The following is a 27570-nucleotide window of genomic DNA, read 5'->3' as shown; positions in this document are numbered from 1 at the left end:
CGGGGTCCGTGGAGCTGCGCTTACATAGGGACGACGCTTTGAACCTAACTACACAGCAACGACAGGCTACTAGATGGTGTTATTAGGGTTTGAATTGCTAGGCTTAATTTCGTGCGAAAGTGTAGGGCTTTGTTTATGGGTGTCATTACGTTCACCCCTAGCCACTTGGTAGGTGGTCCTTCACTCCCTAAAGGGAAGAAGTCCAAGCGCTGAATTCTCCCTTCATACGTTTCCTTGCTTCGAGTTCCCTTACGAAGCTATTTAGAAAACACTTACTCTTCGCGAGATTTCCGTGCTTACAGATCCCGAAACTAAGCGCACGCATATCTAAAATACCACCGCGCCTTGGGAGGCTGGCACCCTAGCAACAACTAAGCATGCGTATACGAAGAGACGATGTCGCCGCAAATCTTCCATACGTGCTGCCTGGAGCAAATAGCGCGCGATTCCTACTCTGACGCTCTGTTTGCGTCCGTGCCGCCGCGCCCGTTCTTTTCTGCCAGGAATTTCACTAGCGGGAAACGAGCATAACAGGAGTGACAAGACTGATAGTCCCCTTGTGAACCAGCACTGCTCGAATAGCGAGAAGGAACGGCTGCAGCGAAGCGCCGCCGGCCGCCAGACGAGGCAGAACTCAATTTACGCTTGCTGCTTAGCGGCTCCCCCTTTTTTTTCTCGGTGCAACGATCCACCGTCCTGGAGTTGGATGAAATAAGAGAACTGAGAATAGAAAAGAGGGAAAAAAAGTTAAATAATAAAAAAAAATTGTTAGACGGCTACAAAAGGGGCTGTGTGGGAACACAAGTGTACGTAGAGCTCTCTGAGAAGACAGGCCTTTCCTTCCAACGAGGGCGAAAAAGTAGGAAGGAGTTACAAGAGACGCGACGCGTGTTTCGAGGTAATTTGCATATTTTATTAGGTGCGCAGGCGCGGATGCGAGGCTGGATGCAGTCGACTTTTAGGTGCTTGCGACGTTCTTAGGCAGTCTCGGGGAGCGGAGAAACAGCGAAAAAAAAACAAACAAAGCAGTAGACCGAGGTGTGTTGAGGAGAAAACTACGCTGGCCTGGAAAAGAAAGTAGCAAAACTGTATCATATTCCTCAGACGGTCGCTGACACGCTCGTTGCGAGTAGAAATTGAGCATTCTCTCACGTCGTTCCTTAGCTGGGTGCGTAGGCATTGCGTGGTCCTTCACCTTACGCACTCTATTCATAGCGCACACCCTCGAGATGAAGTCACGCAGGTTATATGACCGGTGTATAATGCAGTTGCCAAATCGTTTTCTTGAGATGAAGGTAGGCGGGATTGCGAAATGATTCCGAGGGCGCTGCGCTGCGTACCTAGCCGCAGGTCTCGCAGTAGTTCCAACATTTCGTTCGTATCACGTTGTTTGTCCTACGTAGGCATGAGAACGACCCTTTGGTTTCCAGTGAATGTCTTTATGTCTGGAGGACGGCATTTTGCGGTGTCAGGATACAATCTTTTCTTGATGACACTGGACGAGAGTAGGTTGAACGAGAGCATCATGGAATAACCGTGCCTGAGCGAATTGCTGCATTGCTTTCCACTTCTACATCGCAGTCTCACAAAATGTAGAGTTTGCGCGACTGTACGCCCGTCCGCTGCTCACCCGTAGTGCGGTGCGTTCTTTCGCGTCAAAGTTTACTTAAAGAAAATTTTATTCTATTATACCAGTCACGCCAAATCTCGAATCTCGATGTCTATGCGACCTTTTGCCCGAGTCTGCCGCCACTGAGGGAGCGTGGAGTAGAAAGAACGAAGGCTGGAGAGTAAAGCGCCGTCCTGAAATGTGTCTAGTGCACTGCACTCTATAGTACGCTGATCTACTTTGCTATAGAGATCGTCTTTGTCGCGCTTGAGTCCAGGTTCCGAGCGTAGGGTCTCAACGCGAGTAAACGGGCGATGATTAAGGCTCGATGCGCTCCCTAATTTCGGATTGATGGCTTCAGAAATTGATTTGTTTTGGATGTCCACCCCGTATCGCTATTAAAATATGGCGTTCGGCCAAAAAAATGTGTAGTTCGCCTGCACATTATCTTAAATCATAAGCTTCTAAATTTCCGTTAGAATATAGACAAATGTAGTTTAGCTACGGGCAACTGTTGTTCTGTCTTCATCGTTAAGCCAAATACGGCAAATACTTTTTCAATGGGTTGCGATGAATTCTTGCGTAAAAGGACAAGCACTGGGCTACACATAATAATAACCAGCAGTAATAAACCACGCGCTTCGCACGAACAATACACTTCAGCTGCCATCTACGTCTGCTGACTTTTTTTTCGGGTTAATGAACTCGCGTGAATTCAAGAGAGACCGAAAAGTGGGCCTAAAATTGAACCCTCAAGGCAGGCATAGCAAGATACGAGCCTCGGCGACTAGTCCCGTCGGAAGCTACACGCTCCGGCGCGCCGTACTTGAAAATCGAATGACGTCCGCGATCATTTGCTAAGTGCGCTGTCAATGGAAACGCTGATGGCGTCGAGCCTACGTCCAACACAGAGGGCTGCATATACGAGCGAGCCGAGAGTAGAGAGCCGCGGCCTCTCGAGCATGGAACGAGCGTGTCATTGCTCGTCTTTCACGAAAGCGTTTGCGTTTCAGCGCTCGGCTAATTTCGCTAGCAGTTCGCGTCTCTCTCTTGCCGACGTGCTCGAAAATTCTGCAGGACGGGAGTGCTTATTGCACCGGTGTTGCGTGCAGCCTCCGACTTGTGGATCTTATGAGTGCGTTTCGAAATTCACTCCTTATAGTATGGCAAGTGGGCTACGTGTTTGTCTTGCGGCATAGGAGCCAACGTGCGAAATTAATCCGTCCTGGAACTTTAGGTTGGTAGAAGTGGCTGTAGGGAAGCTTGTAATTGATGCTTCATATGGATGTGGCTACCGCCGCAGTTAGCAGATCGAAAGCTTGACAAGTAGTGCATGTCTACAATATTACAGGCGGCCAATATCAAAGACGCCTGGAAAGCAGCGCTGTGGTAGCGCGTGGCTTCGGAAGGCTTGTGGCTATTACATCAAGATCTCCAAGACAGCGCGAATTGGCCAGAATCTTTCCCTAATCATGACTATCGATAGAAGCATGAAATGCTTTTTGTATCGTATGTGCGTTGAATGCCTTCGGCTCCTTGAAATAGGCACCTCGTTATTAACTCGCTCAGTCAACTGATGAACTGTCCTGGACGTAGGCGTACGCAGAACGGGTGGTGTGGGGGTGGGGGGCGGGGAATCTAATCTAGTAACGTTGGATAGGGAGGGGGGCGCCCCGCTTTGATCATCTAAGGGGGGCCAAGTCAGCCTTCTATTTACTTAGGTGGTCCTGTCCGGTCATTCTTTAACGTGCAATGTTATGAAAATGCAGGTTTTTGACGATAGCGGCAGTAGAGGACTCCAGATGTTGCATTTCAAGAACGGTTTACTTGTCACCCTTATCAACGGAAAGGCAGGGTCCAAAGGCAGGCCGTTCCGAGCAGCACGCCGTTGCTTCACTTTCATGTGTGCATGCATTGCAAAGCTTCTTTTTTTTCTCGTCCAAAGGGGATTAGCACAAGCAAAGAAGCCACTGGTTAACGGAGCTAATGTTGCGTTCCTACTTGTGCAAGACACCGCCGGTCTTCTGGTAGAGTTCACAACGCGCGCAACGTTTTCTCTCGGTGGATAGCTCTGCGCTAATAGATGCCCGAACATCAAGAACATGAGTGCACGTACAAGCTTCCCACGCGGAACGCGAACGTAAGCGGCGCTGGCCTTTTTCAAATTCCACAAAATCGCGTACACCCGTTTCCGTGCAAGCCAGTACGTGGCGGTTTGCGTCGACGAAACAAGCTCGCTAGGCGCTGCCGAGCTAATTGTGCAGACGCTAATTCCATTGTGTCTGGCGCGCGCGCGCGACGCGGTCCCCTTGGGATCGAGCTCTCGAGGCACGAAAACAAGAGACAGAGAGAGGTCGTTTCGAATGTTCAGACCGACGGTCGGCACGTACGACTCCTGCTTACCAGGGGCTAACCCGTTCGCGGCGTGTTCCGTTGAACCCGAGGTGCGCGCCTTCTTTGTTTGCATTGCCCTACGTGTGTGTTAGCCCGCGGTACTGGGGATGTTTGGGAAAGTTGGGAGCCTTGGTATTGAGACAAGCTTTACCTGCTGATCTATACATCTCTTAGTTGAGAGAAAACAAGTTCTCAGCTGAAGTCCTTACACGAAACAGCCGTTTTCATTCGGGAGAGAGAGAGAGAGAGAGAGCAAGAAACAACTCCTTTACTGAAACAAAGACTGCTTAGTTACTGCGGGATGAGCTCCACCTTGGAGGCCCCTCTGGCCATTACTTTCAACGAGACATTGTGCCCGGAAACTGTTGTCGCTTTTGCGCTGTCTTAAAATTACACAGGGCAGAGTACTTGGGCCTCATTGAGACGTTCATCAGACGGCAAAGAATACGACGACGAACAGCTAGGCGAGGCAGGGAAAGATGTACATTTTATATGAATGCCGGCGCTTACTTCTTGCAACAGTGGCTTCAGTGCTCAATGCGCTGCTCAGAAATAACAGCGCCCCCGCCTGACCTTTCATAGCGCTCATTCAAGTGAGGATTTACGGCACGTAATTGAATGAGCGGAAAGCTTGGCGCCATGTAAGAGTAGGCTCTACACACACTGCCGTATGCGAACGCACTTTTGCAAAGAGAGTTTAACCATGCGTACACGTGCGGTGCGTGTACAAAACTCAGTTTAGGAGGGTGTTTTGAAAAGGGTATATGACGACCGAATAGAAAGTAAATATGTATGTGTGAGTCAGTATATCGGAGGCCGGCTTTATGAAAGGGAACAAACTAGTATGAATGAGTGAATGATCTGTTACAAGTAGTAAAACTGCAATGACACTACACTCTAAGAAAAAAAATATCGAGTATTTGAGGAGTATTTCTGCCACACAACAATAATCGTCATCCGGCTTGCTCGCGTTTCCTTTCTTGAAAACCCGGCTCTCGTCACTTGCCTATCAAGAATGCTATCCCCCGTATTCTAGAACGTCCCTTCCCTCAGCGCTCCACCTTGACACGAGAAAGTCGATTGGAGCGCCGTCTCTAGGCAGAACCGGTCACTGCATATCAGCGATAATCTGCAGCGATTCTTGAGAAGCGCGGCGTCATTTTCAGTTGAGCAGCGGCGCTGTGCTCAACTCGTTCAAATGAAGGACGACCTTCTAGTCGAAACTTGTTTGAGAATATGGGGGTATGCCACGCTGATAACGCGCGCGCCGTTCGTGACCGGGAAGGGGTGGGACCGCGGTGATAACGCGAGGAAAGTACGCGCGGTGGATGACGATTATAGTCGTGTGGCAGAAATATTCCCCAAACACTCGATTTTTTTTCTTGGAGTGTATAAGAAACTGTATGGTGAAGCGGGAAACAGTGCAGTAAAAAACGACGACGAAGAGCGCTTCGTGTGGTGTGGTGTGCGTTCCTTCTTCGTCGTCGTTTTTTACTGCGCTGTTTCCCGTTTCACCATGCTTTACCAACTAGCCAACAAGTTCACCTTATTAAACTGTATGGATTCTGTGTTTAAGAAAAGTACGCTGTAAAACGTGCCGGTGAAACTGTCAACCATCAAGCGACTGCACTTTCTCAAACTCGCCGCGTTACTGTTTTCTTTTTCTTTATTTTGCGTAAACGACTTTCGCAATGGCGTCACCATCAAATACATGCCCTGCATGGCAGCGACCACGAGTTTCAGACATAATAAAAGCACAAGAACTCAAAGAGAAAGAACGATAGAGAGTGAGAGAGAGAGGGAGAATATGTTTGTTGTGCCGCTAAGCGTGATGGGCGTTTCGGAAATTGCGCTGTCAGGCCAGATTTGTGTCGCGTCATTTGCCGTCGGTGCCGCAGCCATGCGCGCGCTTCGCCGCCTCTTCGTCGCTTGCCGGCTGCGATCACCGCAGATGCGACCGCGAGGCCACGCGCATCGCCTACCGAGCACACGCAGCGCGTTCTTGCATGCCGTCAGTGGCATTCGAGATTACCTTACGTGCTGTACGCGCTGTACGCTTTAACGGTGACGCTGATCACACCCTGAACCGTATAGAGCTCTTATGAGCACGCATTCGTTTCAGACTTTTTTTTTTTTTTTGTGGTACAAGAGCCCGAAGTTGTTCGAGTGCTGCTAACTCATACACCCATCGGCGTCTATGCGCGCTTAAGTAATAGTGCCCGCATGTCTCCTATGCGCGATCAATTAATAATTCAACATGAACTGACGTGCGCCGATTTCAAGTAAATAGTGGCAGTGTGCCTGTGTATGTACACGTACCAAGGCTTAATGTTCAGTAACATTAGGCGCTCACAAGGCCAGTTTTGCTAGAGTCGACGTGACTTTGTTCCTGCTTCTCTTTTTTTCGAACAGATTTACTAAAGAGAAAATCTTTACTGCTGTTAATATCATTTACATTAACGGACGACCAAAACAAGGTGGCATTTGTGAACGTTGCTCTTGAACAACAACAGCGACGAAAACGAGATGAAGAAAAAGAAATAGGAGAAGATGGAGAAAGAAGCAATGTCTAAAATTTTGCACGAACCTCTATATGGGCATAAAACGTGCGAGATCGAGCCATTTTCACAGCCGTAAACAAAACTAAGAAGATCACACTGCCTATGTGCTGCGGTCAGACACAGACAGCATGTCATGAGCACATAGACAGTATATCACATTTTCTTTTTCACATTTTCTTTTCATTTGCCATCTCATTATTTCACGTTTATCATCCGTCTCGTGGGAATAACCGATTCTCGTGATTTTTTGGAATTGGTAGGACACAAACTGGCTTCAAGGAAACCACAGCCAAATCGTCATTCAGACACTCAATGCAGTTATAGAGTTATGGATAGAAATAACAATACACTGCTATGTTCTAATCTCCGCGCGAGTATAATAAATTATGTCGTCAAATATTTTCGTGAAGTGGCGTCATTTTTGATCGGGTGATGTCATGGGGAAGCATTCATGTGAATGTATCATGAAAAATGTTCTCTATGCACATGAATTCTAAATGCGCGGTATGAGAGGTGATAGAGTCGTTATGCGGTGCATGTACACGATGAATAGTTAATTTTGTATGCAATGTCTGAGCCGACTTAAGAGATGTCTCTCTTGCAGTTTAGAAAAGGCTTAGGAGGAGGCAGCGCGACTCATGAAAAGTAACCATGACTCCTTCATTAGAACTTCGGAAGATGAAGGCCACGCTAGAAGCGAGAACACCACCGAATATATGACTGTTGCTTAGACTAATGATGTAAGGTCTCGTAAAATCGGAAGTAGCCGAAGTTTATATTAAGACAACCTATAGATGTGTCTTGTCAGCATTTGTCAGCATTTAAAGAGAGCCTTGTCAGCAATAAAAAAAAATGACAAGAATACTCCTTCGGTAGCTGGACAATTGCTTACTGTGCGTTGCCGGGATGAAGAAAGTACCTGGAACAGCAGCCTGTAGTCGACGTTCTAATAGCTAGGAAAGCTATTTGACTAAACATAAAAGTGGAAAATTTGAGCACACCCCAAGAAGACACAACGAAAAAAGTACACAAGGACTGTCATGGTTTTTTTTTTTCGTTGTGTTTTCGTGTGGTGTGCGCAAATGTTTCACTGTGCAGGCAAACCAACCAGCTCGCCTTCCATCTTATTAATATTTGAAAGTCAGTACAAGACGATTGCTTCACTTCACTAGTTTCATGCACTGTAGAACTGTATTTCTTTCCTATATGTGTTCTTTTTTTTTCCCGCAACAACAACAAGAAAAGTTGCGTCTGTGGAATGCCAGGACAAAGTGAAGGGTAATTCTTAGGCATGCTTCACTGCATGCAACTTGCGAATGCTGTAGCACGGAAGATATCAAGGAACGAAAAAGACCGGATCGACTCGCATCGGCCAGTGCTTGTGAACGCTTGCATTAGGCATGCAGCTGGTCGGCTGATGGTGGCCACTATCCTTGCGTACTTATTGCTGACGGTGACAATGTTGAACGAACTACACGCCGTTTTCAAGCAAGCGTGCGTAGTTAAGAAAAACATAGCTTTTTAGCAGTGTTTTAGTAGCAGCCTTTTAGTTGGCGGCCGTAGATGCGCTGATGATCCCAGTTAGGTGAGCAGGATCGTACTGCATTACAGACTCAGAATATCTGTTGCAAGCGCGTTCGAGTAATTTAGAAGCCGTCGGGATTCCAACTCCCAGCTTTCCCGTCTAGAATTTCTTTCCGTTACTCACTTTCGCTAGGATAAAAAAAAATAGAATAAAGATGCAGCTGTCATTGAGACTGAGAACTAACGTGCCATTAGTTTTTCTTACTGCTCATTTCCAGTTGCCTGGATGCTAAGAAGTAGGTTAACGCTGCACGCGACGTCCTCAGAGGAGGCGTCAAGTTCTTCTGCGAGGCTCTCTAGAGAAGTTCGGCCTAGAGTAGTACGTTTTCGTGTTTTTTTCCCGTTCTCTCTACAAGCTTGGTAGAGCTCGCTTCGGTCTCTGAGACAGGTGATATCTCAACGCGGCAGACGGGACTTGAGTGCCAAGCCATGTCGCTTTCTCGCGCCCGGCTCCATGGGCGGTCACAGCGTCGACCATAATGGAGGGAGGAATTAGCGGATCATTGTGCCCGTCGGCCGCCAAGGGTGGGGGACACACTGCTATAGTCCGGTCGCTGCTCCCCACTGTACTGCTACTGCTGCTGTCGTTGCAACACTCGCACAGCTCTACACGTAGAGATCTGTGACGAACAGTGGTCTAGCTGGCGAGGAAAGCCCGGTCACTGCTGCTAAAATAGCAACTCTGACTGTGTTGATTGACGCTGCTCCCTCAACGAAGTCCCGTTGTGAATAAGACGTTGGAAATATCGCGCTGAGTTACGCATAACTCTGATGCAGCAATATTCATCGCGGGTCGGCGCAAAAAGGACAAAACACTTCTTTTTTTTTTGCGGTGTTCCGCAATGAACCATTGCAAACTGGCCCAGCTTGACACACTTAAGCAGAATTCGTCCGGCAATTAATCACGGCGCAAGCACGTGGGAGCGGGCCATAGTGGCATTTCATACTTAAAACTGTTCAGCGCGGAATTAACCACAGCGACACAGGTGCTGCGCTTGTCGTCGTCTCACCTGCGTCGCTGTGTCCACTTTCGCGCAGAGCTGTTTTAAGTAATCACTGCGGTCAGTCATCGCAGATAATACCTCCCTTAAACCGAGAACTGGTCTCACGTTCTCTGTTTATCATGCATTTCTCTATTTCTATAACAATTAAACAGAATTGAACTACGGATACAGCAGCAGCCACTGAAGATTTGTTGCCTGTGCGGTGTCATTGTTGAATCAATGTATATTCGGCATTACGATAAAGAGTAACAACCGAAGAAGCGTATATACGCAATAAACCCAAAAGGCGATATGCAACTTGATTTCTCATTTTCAGGACGAGAGAAGGAGCCAGTAAATGACTTTCGTTTAACCTTTCAAATGCAAGAACGTATGACACACCAAAATTTCTTAAATTCCGCAAAATGATTTACAAGAAACGTATTTCACTTCTGAAGTAGCAGACACTAAATGTTGTACTGGGGTTGTCACTATCTGGGAACAACAATGCAATCGATTTCGATGCCTGGGCTAGATCAGCATCATTAGGAAGTTTAGCGCAGACGAGCACGTTGTTGTTACGCCTTGTGGTTATGCCAGAAGCTTGGTCAACATAACTGGTTCTTCATTACACCCACCCGGAAAAGTAGTCGAACAGGAAGCGTTGTTAGTATAGCTAAGAAAACTAGTAAGACGCAAAAGATGTTAACGAGGGAAGTTTTTCAGCGCTCTTTTTTGTTTCCTGTGTACGGCAACATTCCTCGAACGCAGGCGGCGAACTTCCAGAGCCACAAATCTCCAGCGCATTCCATCTTGCCAGAGAGCCAGATATACAACAGCAGAGATACACAACGTCCGTATGGGCACAAGCTCGTCCCTCAACCTTCGCCAAAAGAAGAAAAAAACGCCGAAATGATGCATTCATTTGTCAGGCGTGTTTTTTTCAAGCTTTTCTTGTGTCTATGCTGCTATTCTAAACGTTCGGATGATGTTTTTGTTTCCTGCATTTGCTGCCAGGGCTAAGTAATTGCTTTCGTAACTGGGCTCCATTCGTTTTCCGAGCAAGAGATAAACTGTCACTGTGTAGATTTGGGACTAATTACCGCTTTCTTCATTAGGTGCGGCGTTCTAGCACTCTGGCCATTGTGCCCATGTTGCACCGCTCTGGCGCGCACCGTGCAGCGTACATTTTTGCTCTACACAACGAAAGCATGCGGCACAGACAACAGAACTTTCGGTGCTATTTGTATTGCAACCGGGGATGTGCAACCGAGGATGTTAACACTTTGATACAAACATCGTAACCACTGCACTAGTTACGGAACTGATATAAATATTTAACGGAACTACATAAGAAACGATGACATGTTCTCACTTGAGTCGAAATAAGCGTGGTGGTTTTAAATAATCACCAAGAGGCTAATAACTTCTGCCAATACTTAATATGACACCTCGTTTTTAACGGAAGTTATTGTAGCTGCAGACACGCATATTACTGAAGAGGACAAAATAGATTCTTTAAAGTTTTGTATTCATGGCTTCTGGCGAAAGCCATACATTGCGAACATTCAGAAAGCGTGTCCACCGTCCACATGTTTATTCTATGCAATGTATGTACAATCGTCAGTAAGCTTGACGCGAACGCTTTGCAGCCTGTTCTAAAACGGTTTGATTGACGACAGCGCCGAGTTGCTTTGGGTCCTATTGCCGAGATGTTACCGACACATGCCGACACACTATAATAATAATATCTGGGGTTTAACGTCCCAAAACCACGATATGATTATGAGAGACGCCGTAGTGGAGGGCTCCGGAAATTTCGACCACCTGGGGCTCTTTAACGTGCACCTAAATCTAAGTACACGGGCCTCAAACATTTTCACATCCATCGAAAATGCAGCCGCCGCGGCCGGGATTCGATCCCGCGACCTTCGGGTCAGCAGTCGAGCGCCATAACCACTAGACCACCGTGGCGGGGCCCGACATACTATCCAAGCATACCGAGGCATTATCTCGGCAACAGCGCCCATTGCTTCGCGGCTGGCATCAGTCAAACCAGTTCAGGCCACGCTGCGGAGCATTCGAGTTATGCTTGATACTATACATGCGATTTATTTCCTTAAGTATATTACTGCGCGTATATCATAGCGTTCGATGATGCATTTCCTACCACTATGTGTACTCGTCATGTTTGCTGATCAGTATAAACAACGCAAATAAATTATTCCGTAGAGTAGTGTACAGTAGAGTCGAGCCCTGTATCCATGATACACACCCACGCTGGGAGATTGCCATGCTCCAGTGGCACTCAAGGAAGAAGAAGAAGATGGTTACCACGTTATGCGCGTGCCGATTGTCACGCTCAACGTGCCACGGCCGCCGCTTGCTGGTCTCTTTGCTGCAGAAGAACACGATGCACAGCTCATCACAGTGCAGCAGGTCACGACATAGAAGACCGCAGCCGAACCCATCGACCAGGGATCGAGGAAAGGCGAGGCAGCATAAGCCCACTCCTCCAACCAGGACTCGGCTTCACCACGATGCACACGGCAACGCGCACGAGTGCTGCGAGCAGCCCTGCAATTATGACGTCCGCAACGAGTTTCCCTGTTGCCGTCAACCAGCGTCGCAGTGTTCGAACGCCGGTCCTTTTCAGACTTGCAGCTCGGAGACGTACAGCGACCCGTGCGTGCACGAAGTTTGTGCACCGTCGCCCCATCAACGTGCGGCAGTTCTGGATGGTGCACCACTGGTAGCCGCTCCCAACGGTCCCGTCCCCGTCCTTGTAAGCGCTGCGCCAGTTGACCTGCCTGGCTCCGGCACTCTTTTCTGCGTCGTCGTCTTTCTTGCCGCGATGTTCGTCGCAGCCGTAGTAGTCCAGGTATACCTCATGCACGTCAAATCCTATCATGACTCCTTCCTGGCTAGATTTCACGACTACGAAGGAGCCGACTCTCGGCAGCATCGGACGCACACTTATGCTGAGCGCGCAGAGAGCACCGGGGCGACCAGGCCGACTGTTCCCTGGAAGGTGAATCCTCGATCGGGCTCGAGGCCACACGACTCTTCCTCACGTCGTCCCCACGCTCACTGGAACACCACCAGAAGCAGTCAGACGGACGGCGATAGATCGTTCTTTGGAGGAAGCAAGCCAACAGCGCCGCCTCCGCCCCAGCTTCTTCGCGATTACCCGCTGCTGCTTCCTCGCGACTACCAGGGCGAAAGCAAGGCGATTTGCATGTTCCACGCCACAGGAGCGGGTCGAAGGCGCAACGGCATTCACTACAAGCCCTGGAATTTCCCTTACCACCTCTGCACGCACGTCGTCTACTGCTGCGCTGGCGTCTCGGACGACTTGGAAGTGATCTCGCGCCACGTCGACATCGATGTAACGCAGGGTTTCTTCGCGTCTTTCGCAGCCATGAAAATTAAAAACCCCTACCTGCGCGTGTACATCGGCATCGGCAGCGACGATAAGGACCGCACGGCATTCGCCAAGATTGTTGCCAGCGTCGGAATGCGGCAGCAGTTTGCCCAGAACGCGGTGACATGGATGCGCCGTGCGCAGTACGACGGCTTGGTCCTGTACTGGAGATACCCTTTCATGGAGCAGAAGGCGAAGCTCGTGGACACCATGCGTTACCTGCGACAGGCGCTTCATGGCATGAGCCTGACTGTGGGCATCGTGGTACCGCTGGACGAGATGCTTCGCGAACGCTTCAACGTGTCCGAGTTGTCCAAGTCACTGGACGACTACACCATCATAATCGATCCCATCGACACCCAGGGACCCTCGTACGACTCGACCTTCGTCCCTTTCAGGGACGGCACTGTGCGCATGTACGCCGGCGTCTTTATGAGCACGCTTCGAAGCAGCGGCGCTGGCGGAGACAAGACGAGCGACGGTCGCTTCCAGCTGTGTTACATGTTTACGGTGAACGCCGTCTCGTTTACGCTGGAACGGGCTGACCAGACCGAGATCAATGCCCCTACCGTGGGCCCAGGGGAACCAGGCCCGAGCACCGAGACTCCGGGTTCCCTTTCGTACGACGAGGTCTGTTCCCAAAAGTGGGATACCACGCGCCGTGTCAACTATGGCATCGTCTCGACGCGCGGCAACCAGTGGGTGGTGTACCAGAACCGGAGCTCATTGTACGAACTTCTTAAGGCGTTAGGGTACGTCACCGGCCCCGCCAAGTGTTTCGGCATCTGGGACCCATTCTGGGACGACTTCGCGGGAGCTTGCGGGGAGGGCCCCTACCCACTGACGCGCGCCATCTTCGCGAAAGTCGTGGGGCACAAGATACCCTTCCAGAAGAAGCCAAATCGCTGGAACTTGCTTTAGTAACGCTTCGAAAATGGCGAAGTGGCTAGTTTTGTATCGAATATGCACCAATTGTCATTGAAAACACAATTATTCGATTGCACTTATACGGGACGCGGAATTTTGTCGTGTCGTGTACCAGCGCTTTGCACTCCATGTTGTAGTGCAGATATTATGACCTCATGTAAAAGGTGCCCATCAACCTGCCTGATTACGATTAACATAACGTATATTTTTACGGTTCCAGTAACATACCGCGCCTGCTAGCTCGCCCTCACAAAAAGCACAAGGGTTTTGAGTGGCAGCAGCTGACCTTAAACGCTGCGACCATCTGGCAAACTTTATTATCAGTAGCTTTCATTCACCCGCATGGATGGCATTGTTGGCGCCAGGGAAGGAAATACTTGGTCGTCCAGCTTTGATACTTACGAGTTTGGATGCGCGCTTTGCATATAGTGCTTTAAAGATACTGGCGCTTACGCGTACCTCAATTACAAATGCCTCCGAAAGCGCGTAACGAAAATGAGTGTTTATTTAGGTGAGATATGCCGCGCACAGTTGTGATTCTCAATTTTATTTTGTCTTACGTATAACGAATATAATCGCGAGACTCCGCAGCATGCTGCGCGTTGGGCATGTACAGGAAAATAAACCTGAAAAGCAAGAGTGATTGTGTTGATCTAGGTAGACATGCTTTAGTAATACACAACACTTTTCACCAACACAAGTGCAGCTTCACCAAACATCTTTCCGTGGCAATCCATCGTGCGCTCACAGGCGATAAACACACAGAACTTGCGTTATGGTTGGCCTAAGTTCGACCCCTTTATGATCCATATAAGTTGCTCGCAAATGCGTGCATATTCAAATTCACTGTTGCAGATACGGAAAGAGAATTTCACTTTCAGAATCGGCTTTCAGGACACTGACCTACGACACAGAAAAGAAATGAGATGCAAGGGTCGACAGGAATACATTAGTGCCGAGAGAATCGGAGAATGAAGAATATCAACAAAAGAAAATGAGAAAAAATAAACAGAACATATTACGGCCTTTTTTGTTTCAGATTCAAATGACTTAACTTTTAGCTCGCAAAGTGCGACTTTTTTATATTTGCTTTATCGTTCTTTTTTTTTTTTACTTTGGACCTAACTTTTTTTGATTTCGGCCTAGATGGCGCGTCCTCGACTTGCGGCAGCCGAGACATACATCGAAACTCAACACCGGTAAAACACTCGGAGACAAAGACGTCATTCTAACAACGCTCGGGTTTCTGGCCGTTTATTCCAGGAGTCGACTATTTCTCCAACTCATTTCTGTTCTCCTGTTGCATTCCCAGAGCGAAAAGAGTAAAAAAGAAAGAAAGGAAAGAGAGGAAACGACGTGCGCGACTGTACCATTTCTTCTTCTTTTTTTTTGCTTGATTCATTTGTTTCCAGAGTACACTAAAAAACCGTGTTCGCAACGCGAGGCATTTGATCTTGATTTATGCTGCACGCAATACGTTGGGATACGTTTTTCTTTTACCTCCTCCTCCTCAATTCCGGTGGAGCTTCTTTTTTTTCTTATTTCTCGCTTCGCGCTGACCTCGTTATTTTAGTGCCAAGTGAATTGGTGCTCGCTGTCGGCTCGAGCTGGGATGATTTAGGAAGTGTAAGCGAAATATTGCTGGGTCTTGGAATTCGTTTTGAAAAGCGAGGTCTCGTGTTCTCGCGGGAATTCGAAGCGAGAGGCGTTTACGGTTGCAAAGCACGGGAAAATGCATAGCGCGAAATTGCATACCCTAGGCCTATAGTTATGCCGCCATTTGCTTGAACTGCCACGAGACAAATGTGCACGGTATAAGAGTGCTAACGCTGACTCTGGCTTAACGCGCGCCGTGCGTTGTGAGGAAAAGTAACGGAAACGTGGAATACAAAGTGTTCCTCTCGTTTAGATGTGATTTAAGGAAAAGCACTCTATACAACAACTGTGGCTAGATTTAAGACCAGTTTCGCCAATGAGATTTCAGGTAAAATACGGATACATTTTGCAGCACTTTATGCAAATAAACAAAGTAAAACAAATATTAGGCCGTGGTGGCCCGCAGGTTGGAAAAAAATTGACCCCACACCTCTTGCTTTTACAAATTTATCAGTGACACACATGACAGCAGAAAGAGGGGGATAATTACAGATTAGATAGATAGATAGATAGATAGATAGATAGATAGATAGATAGATAGATAGATAGATAGATAGATAGATAGATAGATAGATAGATAGATAGATAGATAGATAGATAGATAGATAGATAGATAGATAGATAGATAGATAGATAGATAGATAGATAGATAGATAGATAGATAGATAAAGAGGGATTACTGTTGGTGCCGCTTCGCCTACACTCTAAAAAAAAAGAGTTCGTTGACTCCTTTCGAAGAGTCCTGACTTGCCACGTATATGACTCTGTTTAAAGGGGTCATGAACCCCTTTTTCAAGTTATGATCTAATGGCCTCAGTATCGGAGTTTACTTCCTCCCGAATCGATTGCCGCAAAAATTTCTCGAATCCGTCAAGAACGAGCGGAGTTACGGTGGTTTGGCGCACGCTCTCAGCGCTTTCTCTCTTTTCTCGTCCTGACGAGCGCACTGGAAGCTACACAGGGAGGGATGGCACGGGCGAAAGAAGTTACGCCAGCGCGCGTCATGAAACGCGATCGCTCTCCCGCTGTGATTCGCATGCGCGAGTGCGGCTACCGTGTACTGAGGAGTGCGGCGCCGCCAAGTGGCGGCACCCCGTGGCAAGAAGCGCATCTGATCCGAACGCCGCTCTCGATTTACGTCGGCTATCGGCCATTAAGCATGCTATGTCTCTTGCGACGTAAACAGGCAGATCCGCGACGTCAACGGACAGACGCCCCGCCCACCGACGAGAGTGAGAACTGGCCTCTGTTTGAAAAGAGGGCGCCTGAGGAAACGGCAACTTCGCGCTCCGCTTGTGGCCTTTACGCGGCGCGCACGACCGTAATATTTTGCAGAGCAGTTCATAGCCGTGTCATCTTTCCGCAGGTTGTGTTTTTTCAACAAGCCCAAGGGGTGCTTCACGACCCCTTTAAAGAGGCACGTCAACTCTCTTTGGAGATCGCTGTACTCTCTTCGGAGGGTCGTGTGACCCACAAGAAAGTTAACGCGTCTCTTTAAAGAGATTCACATACCTGGCAAATCAGGACTCTCCGAAAGGAGTCACGCATGCTCTTTTTTTTCTTAGAGTGTAGAGGTCACCCACACGGGGGACTGCATCACAAAGGCGGAGTGAGACAGAGAAAGTCAGCCACGAGAATGATCAGCTCGTCGTTAAAAAAGCATCGAATGAAGGCCAGATAAAAGGCGTAATTCAACAAAGGAAGGCAAAACGAAATAGGAACTTGAAACTGACGTGCCGTCATAGATTATATAAATGGAGTGCGGAGCAGAGAACGAGCATTGTCTCTTGTTTTACACTGCGATGAATAAAGACCTCAACGCCCATTCATCCATCCGTAAAGCGTTGATATTTAGGCTCTCTGCGGAATTACTAAGCCCGAGAAGCGTGGGCGTCATGGCTGTAGTCGCAGGAAAGTTTGCATAATTTACTCCACTGTAGCTGCGCGCTTTATGCGAGAACGCGAAACGCATTTGTCAATCTGAATAGGTCAATTTCCGAAACTTCCATTGTGATAACTGCGAGAGACACCACTTCGGCTGTTCTCGACAAAGCAATAAAAGAGCTTGTTGTCAGTGTGCTTTGCACACTTCCAAATTTACTAGACACCAAGTCACGGAAGTCTTTCTTTGACACGAAGCATCCGGCATAGGCTGCTATTCGCCGTCTACTTTGCATGAAATCGATTGCCACAATGCCTGGGATCTGCCGGAATTTTTAATGTAAAGCTTTCTTTGGCCTCTTGCCATTTTATGGGTGCCCGCTTCTGCTGTCTGGCCTGTTATAAAGCAACTTAGGCCTTTGAGTACGTATCTTCAGGCACGGGCTACTTTCTCAGTATGAACACGTGGGAAAGCACTCAAGTATACAGACCTAACGTTAACGCAACAGCATCGTATCTGACAGTAGTGAACGAGATGTTGCAGGAAAAAGATATCCCTTGCCAAGCCGGATGCGTCATCTGGTTGACGCTGTGTGTCATTTATCGACACCGCCCTACCCGTCGTAATGAAATAAGTGCAAGGCTATACTCCACCGGCGAGATAGGAACGCGAAGCGCTGACACGTCCAGCACAAAACGACAGCCACGGTGATGTCACGCAACTCTTTTGCGACCTTGGCAGCCGTAAATTACGGGGTTTGGTAGTAACGCCCTCGTAGAGCCCATCTCCCTGCACATTCAATCAGACAGCTGAGAAGGCACCCTTGTTCTCTCTCTCTCTTTCCTTTCCCTTTTCTTACGAGTACCCTACAAGGTCGTTCCGAGCTTCTTGCCGTCACCACCACTGCATCTACGCACGCAGAAACGCACAAATGAGGAAGTAAAAGAAATAAATGAGAGATCAGAGAACGGGGGACGGGGTGAGGGTGGTACCTCATGTTCCGCTCGTCCTACTGGGCGTGAGGCGTGCCCTTGCATCGTCCCAGGGACAACGTCCAGTCCATTCAAACGTGCCGTCTTTTTCCCTGGGCTTCACACGCCTGGCTAACGCGAATACGTCGAGGCGGTGCAGACTCGATGGATGATACGCGGGATCCGGCGCGACACGTCATCGTGCCTCCGTGATCATTTCCGTCGCTTCGAGTACGAGAAATAGCTGATGGTGGTGGACTGGTGGCACGAGAAGTCTGCTTCTCCTAAAGAAACTTCTGGCTTGCCCAAAACGTTCCTCTCATTTGTAGTTTACTGGTGGGAGCTAAGAGAAATAAAAAAATGATGAGTCATTGTACTCTGTGATAGCGACGACCAGCGAAGCTGTTTAGCCCACAACACACAGGTGACACATAGTTTTGAACCATAGCCGACCGCACATCCTGCAACTAAGTATGAAATGTATGCCCAGAAAGTCCCTCTTGAATTTAGCGAATGCTCCTTTAAAGTTTTTCATTTGAGCAGCATGCATCATTTTGCCGCGACCTGCGTCGTCTTGTCTAGCTTGCCGCATGCGTTTGGCGTTTCGCGCACGTCATGATGATGTCACAAATTCTGGTGATCTGTGACATCATCCTGTAACGTCTTGATAACGTCACACGATGGTGATTTTTTTTTCCTCACTTCCTGTTCACACCGACGTTGCCGACATTCAGTTTTCCGTTTGATGAGGCATATGAGGTTTTCGCCCTAATAGCAGCGTAAATTCGTGACGCCGGTCAGACGCAGATTTCTGTTCTGTGTGTGGCTGTAATTTCCGCGGATTCGATGTTCGATGTCAGTAAAGTGCACGTCATCCGCAGCAGAACCTTCGCGCGGAAACATCTTTTAGCGTAGTGCGTGTGTGCAGTGGCGCATGCAGAACATTTTTTCGCGAGGGGCACGCCCTCGATCCAACTTGGGATGCGAACAACTAAGTGTGGTCGAGTGTCATTTTGTGCTCTGTATCCAACGGTGGAAAAGAAATTCGGGGGTGGGGGTGGGGGGGGGGGGGCACGAGCCCGGTGTGCCACCCCCTGGCTACGCCACTGCGTGTATGTACTTCGCTACATCTCCGCTGTTTCATTAACATCGACGACGAAGCGATCGTGATAGCTCAGTAACCTGCTTAACGCCCCGTAATAGCGTGGGAGAACGGATAGGGGAAAGATGCAACTAGGCGGACCAAAGAGCCCGCACTACATGACCGTGAGCGCCGAGTCTGTTTGCCGCGTTCGCACAGAGCTCCTTCGGCTTCTGCGCACTAAGCCGAGCGAAACGACGCTTACGCCCGAACAGTCGCTACTTGCTTTCGCGTGCTCGGCCGACTGGGTGTTGTACCCCGCCGCGCTTTCCGAATTAAAATGAAGGAACAGCGGCTGCCTAGCCCCACGTCCTTTTAAGCGACAGAGAAAACGCGATGCGCCTTCGTGGGTCGACGCAAACTTCAGCTTAATTAAACTGTCAGGTCTCTTCGTTTCCAGATCGTGCTCAGACGCGCTCCGCCGGCTGGACGGTTTCATAGGAGGAAAACGTTAAAGAACACATGAGCAGATGTCGTTCCGCACCGCGCCGGTCTGTACCGAACTTGAGCCGTCGATCCGAGGGGGTATGCGAACCAGCAAGTGATCGCGAGTGCAAATCTATGACCGGGCGGGGGAACGCATCGTTGAAGACGATGGTTTGCTACAATGCACTCAACTACTACAGCTACTACTACTACTACTACTACTACTACTACTACTACTACTACTACTACTACTACTACTACTACTACTACTGTTGCTGCTGTTGCTTCTAATTATTGTTTTCTTAATTATTAAAGAAATGCGATGCTTATAAACATATACGATCTGCCCTTGCCCCTTTAGCGCTGCTCACTTTCAAAGTATGTTCATTACAAAGTCGATTTATTGTGCTAATGTAAAGCGTCATGCTGTCGCTCTTTAGGCGTCTCGCACTTAACATCCACCTGCTTCGATACTTTGTATTTGAGAATGGACTGTAAACGATATGGTACGCGTGAGCATTAATACTATGCATTGTTAAAGCTGAGCCCTTTGTGCAGCCTAAGTGCAGACATTTCATAGGGTGACACGTTCGGCAATATAAAAACAAAGACAACTAATTCTATGTGTGCATACCGTTAAGATGCATAGCATCGAATTAAACGCCTTCTTAAAGCTTCGTAGCACACGAATTGCCAGATGTGATTTCAAGCTGTATACAGGGAAACCTCGGTGATACGAATCTCACAGGACCACCAAAAATATTCGTATCATACGAAATTCGTATCACCAGAAAGCATGAAAAAGAATTCATCGCCATATCCACGAAATGAATGATGTTAGAGGAGCTTGCTCGGAGATGATCGGGTAACCCGCGAATGCTCCGTGCACATTCCTCTACCACCATATATAGACGTGACAACGTTGTTATACATACATTACATCCACAATGTTTATTAATTTAGTGTAGGATGCACTATATACATTTTGATGAAGTATATATACATTTCGATGAACTATAAACATTACATATACACAAGAGATGTTCTTTTACAGAGTACAAGAAGGGCGTCCCTCGATGAGCTTGGGGACTCGTTTCCCTTTAAAGGTGATTGCTTTATGATCAGCAAAGTATGTTGCCAAGGGATCATCGATGATGGGACGCAATGGAAAGTTCGAGAAGGCAACATCGATACAGGTGCCCCTGATGGTGGTGGGACGTTTGCAGTCGTACGATACGCATCGGAGAGCGTAACGTGACATCATGTGTTGGCTGGCTATTGGCAAGGCGAGATCTTCCCGAGCTGCTGCTGTGTTGCGAGCCCGTCGCGCTGCAGCCGTTCATGCTGCGGAGCGGCAAAGAGCGGCCCTCGAGCAGTCACCTAACTAGCGCTTGCGCCGAGCGTGGTGTGTGCCGCCTTGAGCGGCGGCGCCATCTTGTGAGCATTCCTGAAATCACCGGAGAGAGGGCAGCTGCGCCGAGCGTGGTGTGTGCCACCGACGGTCACGCAGGTGAGGACAAGGTGCGAGCATAAGAAGCTTGGCGAGCAAGCTCCTAAAAATAGCATGCGACAAAAGAAAGTTGGCGTAGATTTTCATTGTTTTTCAGGACCGCAGCAACCTCAGAAAGAACCCTGAATGATTGCCAGTTAAGTTTTTAGATGTCGGCAATCATACCAGCCCTCGTAAATGTACGGCCCGTACGTGTGTACTTAATTAATGAACCAGGTGCGTTATGACCCGCGACAGCAGTAGCCCCTTCCAAATTTTTGTATGCTTTTTTGCATGACACCGGAGTAACCAAAGCAGCGCTTTGACGCGATGGATCAAGGCCACAAAATTTCAGAACCACAGTCCTGTGTTATGATTTTGCTATCGCGGAGGTATTGGGGATGTCTTTTGGGAGATTTACGGCCGTGCCCGCACAAGTGCGACCTCAACGGTTGCGTATGTTGACGTTGTGAGGCCTGACTCCTTCGCCAGGACCGTCCTCACCTTCTTTCGGTCCTCGTACACCTTTCATATGATGTCTGATGCACGAGGCAGGCACGTGTAAACACAGTACAACGACAGCAGCCCGCGTCGACGCGTTAGAAAAAAAAGCATGGCGCTAATGTCCTCTGTAATGTAAACGTGAAGGCACACGGAGGCACATAAGATCCTCAAAGATTCGCGCGCACAATCTCGAAGGCCGTGACGCGTCTCTGAAGGTTTATTCTGACCGTAAGAAAAGTGTTTTTATTACACCGTGATTCTGACAATTTGGCGGTGCGGCGCGCATGGCCACGCTTGCGTTCCCGCGCTCGCACGTGCTTGGCGCGTCTTCCGCGACAGCGCGCACAGCACCTTTTCGTACTTGGGCGGTAGCGTACGTTATCAAACGTCGCTGGGTGGAAATCGGTTCGCAACAACCGTACTCAATTAGCAGGGACAGTTGGGCGAGTTGGTTGAAGACCACCGCATATTCATTCTGCGGTGGTCTGGTTCTTTTTTTCTTTTTTTCTTGTTTTTTGTAATCTGTGTGTATATCTTCTTTCGCTTTTTGATTAAAGCTTCAGTTGCTAGAAGCGCGTCGTCCTGTCTCCTTCCTACCTGTCCGTTGTGGTTTTTTTCGCGCCTTTTAAAGGTGAACGTACTCAATTACACTGCAGGCCAATGGGCCTTGGCCGGGACCAACGAAAAATTCGTATCACCCCGAAATTCGTACGAGCTGTGATCGTATCACCGAGGTTTCAGTGTAATTCTTATGGCTAGCAATTTCCTTTGGGAACGTTTGGGACGTATGTGGACGTTTTCGTGGTGCTGTCTTGTTAAATACACAGGAAGCGCACATTCAGCAAATAAGAGACGCGTGTCTTATGTCAGGTTCGAACCTCGGTCTCCCAAGACGATAACCCGGCACTCCAGCCACTAGAAACAAATCGCGTGCGAAGTTAGCTTTTATCAATCCCAAATATAGAAGTATCTGAAACGTGTGAGAGAGAGAGAGAGAGAGAGAGAGAGAGAGACTCTTTATCACAATAACAGAGATTTTTGCCGGCGTCTGTATACCGCTGGCATGCTACTTTGTGTAGGGATGGGGAACGGGATCGACAGACTAGAGAAGAGAGGGAAGAAACTGATAATAAAAAGAAAGAATATAAAGAATATAAAATGCGCAAGTGAACCTGATAGAAATATTTACAATGAGGGTGTTAGGTTAGTTAGGGCTTTGCTATGGGAAATAGTCAATCATTAGAGCTTTCCGACTATGCCAATTTTTGACAGGTAATTGAATAGGGAATGTAAAAGCCATCGCTGTTTTTTTGAAGGGCCGGGCACTGGGTCTAATGCGCTGTGTAACGTTTAACTGATCGTGGTTGATAGTGATGATCCGTTGTATTTGTTTGCCTCGGTGGTTGATGAATTGAAGATCGCTTTCGCCCCGTTGGAGCAGTTAACGTCTCTTAACTAGAAAAAGAACTGACAGTTGGACGAGTCCAAGACAATACGAGCGCAACAACTGGAGCCTTCTGGCGCAGCACGTGTCGTTAAGGCCTTCTGACGCTGCCTTTTGTTGATCGTATAAATGTAAATTTGACAGCGGATCACGGCGTCACAATGCGACCACGTGTTTAATTACCACCAGTTGTGCTTGCAACGATGATGTATTGAAGTGTAGTTCTTGTTTCTAATAAACCAATTGAAAGTTGCGCTCGTGTTGTTTCGGTCTCTTCTTCGTCCTTGTCTAGCATTGCGCAATGAATGAGGATGAGGATGATAATGTTGCTGGTTGCCTGCGGATCTAGCCTTGCGAGATTTGCAGGCAATTGCCCCGCCCAGGTTCCTCATTTCTGTTTATGTTGAAAATATGTCCATTTTTTTTTAAAGCGAAGCGCGGGCAGGCTACCAAGAAGACGCACGCAGCACGACGCAACAATGCGCATACCGGTGGCCTATGAGCACCGCATACCGTGCTGTTCCGGGCCCCCATATCACGACACCGCACCCAATATAAGTGTGACTCATCACCAGTCACATGCAAGGTCTGTAACGTATAAAATGTTGCAGTGGCTTAGCTCGTCTATGCCAGGATAACGTAGGGTTAGCAAAGGTTCAGCTGATTGTTCTTAGATTTCTTGTATGTCTAGGATTAGCTTGGTTATCATGCTTAATGCTGCTCCACCCTATCGGAAAAACAGCGTTTCCAGTGCCTCCCAGTGCCTTTCAGCGCACTGGGCGGCACTGGAAACGCTGTACAGTGTGCCCCAGTGTACTACAGCGCGCTGGGAGGCACTGGGACAAACTGTACAGCGTGGCCAGTGCCGCCCAGTGCGCTGAAAGACGCTGGGAACACTGTACAGTGTGGCCCAGTGTCTTACAGCGCACTGGGAGGCACTGGCCACGCTGTACAGTGTCCGCTCGCGCACTGGGAACACTGGCAGCACATTGGAAAAAACTGGACGCACTAAGTGGAATTCATATAAGATTTGGTATTGGGTCGCGAGAAGTCAAAAGAAAAACTTACGGAATATCTTGAAAATATTCTATTGTGTGCCCTGTACATATCTAGCTTTAGTTTTAGTTAAGCGACGGAGGTTTGTATACGCTGAAGCAATCATCTGTCGAGCGCTCGCGTGCGCGCTTTCTCTGAAGTGTGTGATCAAGTGTCGTAAATGTAGTTCATATAACTGCATCGAAACAACTTATCATTCGCAACACAATATGACATTAGTATTAGTCTGATAATAACATCAACCTACGCTAACAGCTAGTCCTTCCATATGGGCTCGTACCGCTGAAAGTCGCACGTCACCGGCAACAGTGAGCCAATGTAACGCTCAATCTCAGAGTTTTTAGCTTCTGATTCATGTAGTCGAAGGTGCTAATATGACCTTGCTTGAGTCGAGTATGATCGAAACTACATTCTAACGGTTATTAGATTCTTCGTAATTGAATATCCACGTTCTTCACAGCGATCGCGGCGCACAGAGTACAGCTCTAAGCCTAACGGCCGGTTCGGCTAGGATGCTCTACTGCGGCTGTATAGTACGCGGAACGTAAACAAAAAGAACAGAAAATGTGTTCAAACGGGTGACGAAAACTAAAGCCTTCAGTGTGCAGGTCAGATGCACATTGTTGTTTACGTAGGTATGACTGACTGCTTAGCGAGCCAGTGCGATTGCCGCAACACATCTGCGGTTACGCTAATATTTTTTGCGGCAGAACGGGTCAGACAGACGTTCCGATCCTAGGCAGCACACAAAAAACAAATTAACTACCTTCCCTTAGGTTCTCGCGAACACGAAGAAACTGAAATCTGCGTTTGTAAACGAGAAAAATGAAAATACTGGCTACCGGAGGTAGTTATAACACGAAGAAAAAAGTACCGGTGTCTCGTTTTTCAGGTGTGGTCCAGCGGTAACGTGTCAGACTCAGGATGTGTGCTGCATCGAGGTGGTGGGTTCGACTCCCGCTCGGTGTCTTTTTTTTTTCGAGGTTTCTCTTTTTTTTTTTTTTGTCGCGGTGCTCGCGTATTAGCCCTAATTACGATCGGGGTATGACCACTGCTTCTAGAAACAATCTAAAAGTCGGCCCGTAACGGGTGGCCCAGTGTGCAGTGCGCCAGCGTCCAGTGTGCCGCTTGCAGCGTGCCAGCGTCCCAGTACCCAGCGCCACACTGGTCCAATAATCAGGTATGGCACTGGGACAGTGCCACTGGGTTTTCCGATAGGGCAATGACACACACATGGTATACATATTACGTGGCGCATGTATATTTATTTTGCCAGGCAACTACTTCGGGATCCGATGAGCTAAGCTTTTCCGCTCTTCTGCGCCGTTGAGCAGCAGTTGCGCTCTCCTTCTCCATGGCTATACCACACTGGCAAACGCCAGTCAGAGGCGCTATCAAGCGGCTCCAGCGCAGTGTGAGACGGCGACTGCACAGCGAAGGCGAATAGCTGCGCGCGCTCCGGCGCCAATACGTCTGCCTCGGCTACGACGTCACTCCTCTGGAAAGCGCAGACCGGCGGCAGCGAGTCGCGCGCGGCAGCGGCGGAGTGCGCGGCAGGTGCCGGCTCCGATGCGCCAGCTGTGTGACATCACTGATCCTCACGCATGCGCAGCACGGCTCTTGAGGAGCCACGCGAAACTGGCTCGGCTAGGCCAGTGTAGCTAACGCTACAAAAACTTCAAAAGTAGTCACGACACCTCCTTCCTGAATGTCCAGTGACCACACGAATACACCTTATGATTCACACTGTCGTGTGGCACGCCTAAACGTTGAAGTGTTTCGAACTAACATTGTCCATCACCTTTCCTATACTTGCGGGCACACCGAAACTTCGCTTACACACCGATTCCGCAGTGCACAGTACCTGCATAACTTATCTTTCTCTCTATGAATTCTGCGTGATCCACAGGCTCATGCAGAACCCATCTCCTCAACGGCGCTCTCGCGTACCTGCCGGTGTCGAGGAGCGTTCAGCAAACAGCTTGACGGCGACTTCGTGAACGCGTCAAGCACCGTCGTTCGTTCATCGACCGCGTGCAAGAAAGCAGCGGCGGCGACGGCGGCGCCAAGCGTACTCGGGACGTCGCAGACTCCCGCGACGTCTGGCCTCTCGTGGCCATGAGAAGGGAGGGAAGCGGCAGTCGAGAGCTGTCGTTATTAGGTTGACTCGCTTCCGTAGACCGGCTGGCGGCGAACGTTTTCCTAAGGGCGCGAAAGCTACCGCCCGCCGCAGATGAAAAGAAGAAGCAAGAGAGCGGAACCGCGCGACTGGAGCTCGAGGTTCCACTCAGAAACGACGTCGCTTGATGCGCCATTGGCACTTATCTGGAGGCGCTCGGTACCGCTTTCTTTCTTTCTAGTTTTTCGGCATTCGGGTTGAGGCGAAGCGTAGGAACGACTCGGAGTGGCAGCGCTGAGCGGCCGCAAATGAATGTTGTCTTTTCTTTTACGCCGGAAACTTCAGCATGTCTCCTGTTTTTTTCTTTTCTTGCTGTCTTTTGGCGAGGTCTCTATTTAGTAAGCGTCTATAACGCCGACTCGTGTAACTGATTGAAAATGACCGATCAATGAGAACTGTGTGCTTTATTGGCTTTGAACATAGTGGCGTATTGGCTACGTCAGGGCCGGCTGTAGATAGGTCGTAGCAAAGCAATCGACAGCGAGTTTTAAAGGCCAAAGAAAAACACGAGAAATATCAAAAAGCAAGAAACATTGAGTAAAGATCATGCAGGTGTGTAATCACATTATAAAGCGAAAAAGGAAAGAAAAATCAATGCAGCTAATCTATGAATGTCGTATTTAATTAGTTCAAATGCTAAATGAGTGGATAAGTTCTGCGGAAGCCCTCAATATGGAGGAAAGCTCAAATAAAAAAAAATTCGGCAGATCCCACGTACCGTGGGAATCGATGTTATGCGAAGCATGCGTGGGATAGTGACTGTGCGTAATTTTTCACATTGAGCGAAAAGTTACGGAATGACGCTAGAGAAATATGGAAGTCGTATAGGCACACTTATATTTTGATGAGTCGTATATGTATTATATAGCCAGTTGTTTACAATTGCGTAACGATGGCAACAGCAACATGGGTGTTACGAACACCAGACGCGATAGGCTGATATGTAGTGCTTGTATTCTTCAATACTGGATAGCGCGAATCCGAACAGGACAAAGAAAGAATATATAATGTCTGGGTTTTAACGTCCCGAAACGACGATATGATTATGAGAGACGCCGTAGTGGAGGGCTCCGGAAATTTCGACCACCTGGGGTTCTTTAACGTGCACCTAAATCTAAGTACACGGGCCTCAAACATTTTCACCTCCATCGAAAATGCAGCCGCCGCGGCCGGGATACCAAAGAAGGAACACAGATGCACAGGACAGGCGTTACTCGCAACTAAGCTTCATTCAGGAAAGTTTCCCTAGATATATACACAGCCGAGTGGCACACGCAGGCGCACTGCACGTACGTTACAGTCACAGTTGCTGTTGTTATGCTTATACTTGTCCGTTATGA

The 27570-nt window shown here is 48.5% G+C and overlaps 1 protein-coding gene across 1 annotated transcript; it reads left to right on the top strand.

Annotated features, from left to right (window-relative positions):
- The first annotated feature begins 11544 nt into the window (after positions 1–11544).
- Positions 11545–26173, top strand: LOC125757921 (oviduct-specific glycoprotein-like). Its single transcript, XM_049414307.1, has 3 exons — positions 11545–13469; positions 19724–19838; positions 25961–26173. Exons 1-3 carry the CDS (start codon positions 11545–11547, stop codon positions 26171–26173), a joined length of 2253 nt encoding a protein of 750 aa, XP_049270264.1.
- Positions 26174–27570: the final 1397 nt, after the last annotated feature.

The sequence above is a fragment of the Rhipicephalus sanguineus genome, chromosome 3 (genome assembly GCF_013339695.2).
Source record: "Rhipicephalus sanguineus isolate Rsan-2018 chromosome 3, BIME_Rsan_1.4, whole genome shotgun sequence".
Lineage (NCBI taxonomy): Eukaryota > Metazoa > Arthropoda > Arachnida > Ixodida > Ixodidae > Rhipicephalus > Rhipicephalus sanguineus.
This window is presented reverse-complemented; position numbering and strand designations above follow the sequence as displayed.

Coding starts and splice junctions, on each gene's coding strand:
- LOC125757921 (XM_049414307.1), top strand. CDS start 11,545: ATGCACAGCTCATCACAGTGCAGCAGGTCACGACATAGAAGACCGCAG. Junction 13,470..19,723: donor AAGCCAAATCGCTGGAACTT/GCTTTAGTAACG, acceptor GCATCGTTGAAG/ACGATGGTTTGCTACAATGC. Junction 19,839..25,960: donor CTACTACTACTGTTGCTGCT/GTTGCTTCTAAT, acceptor CGTGATCCACAG/GCTCATGCAGAACCCATCTC.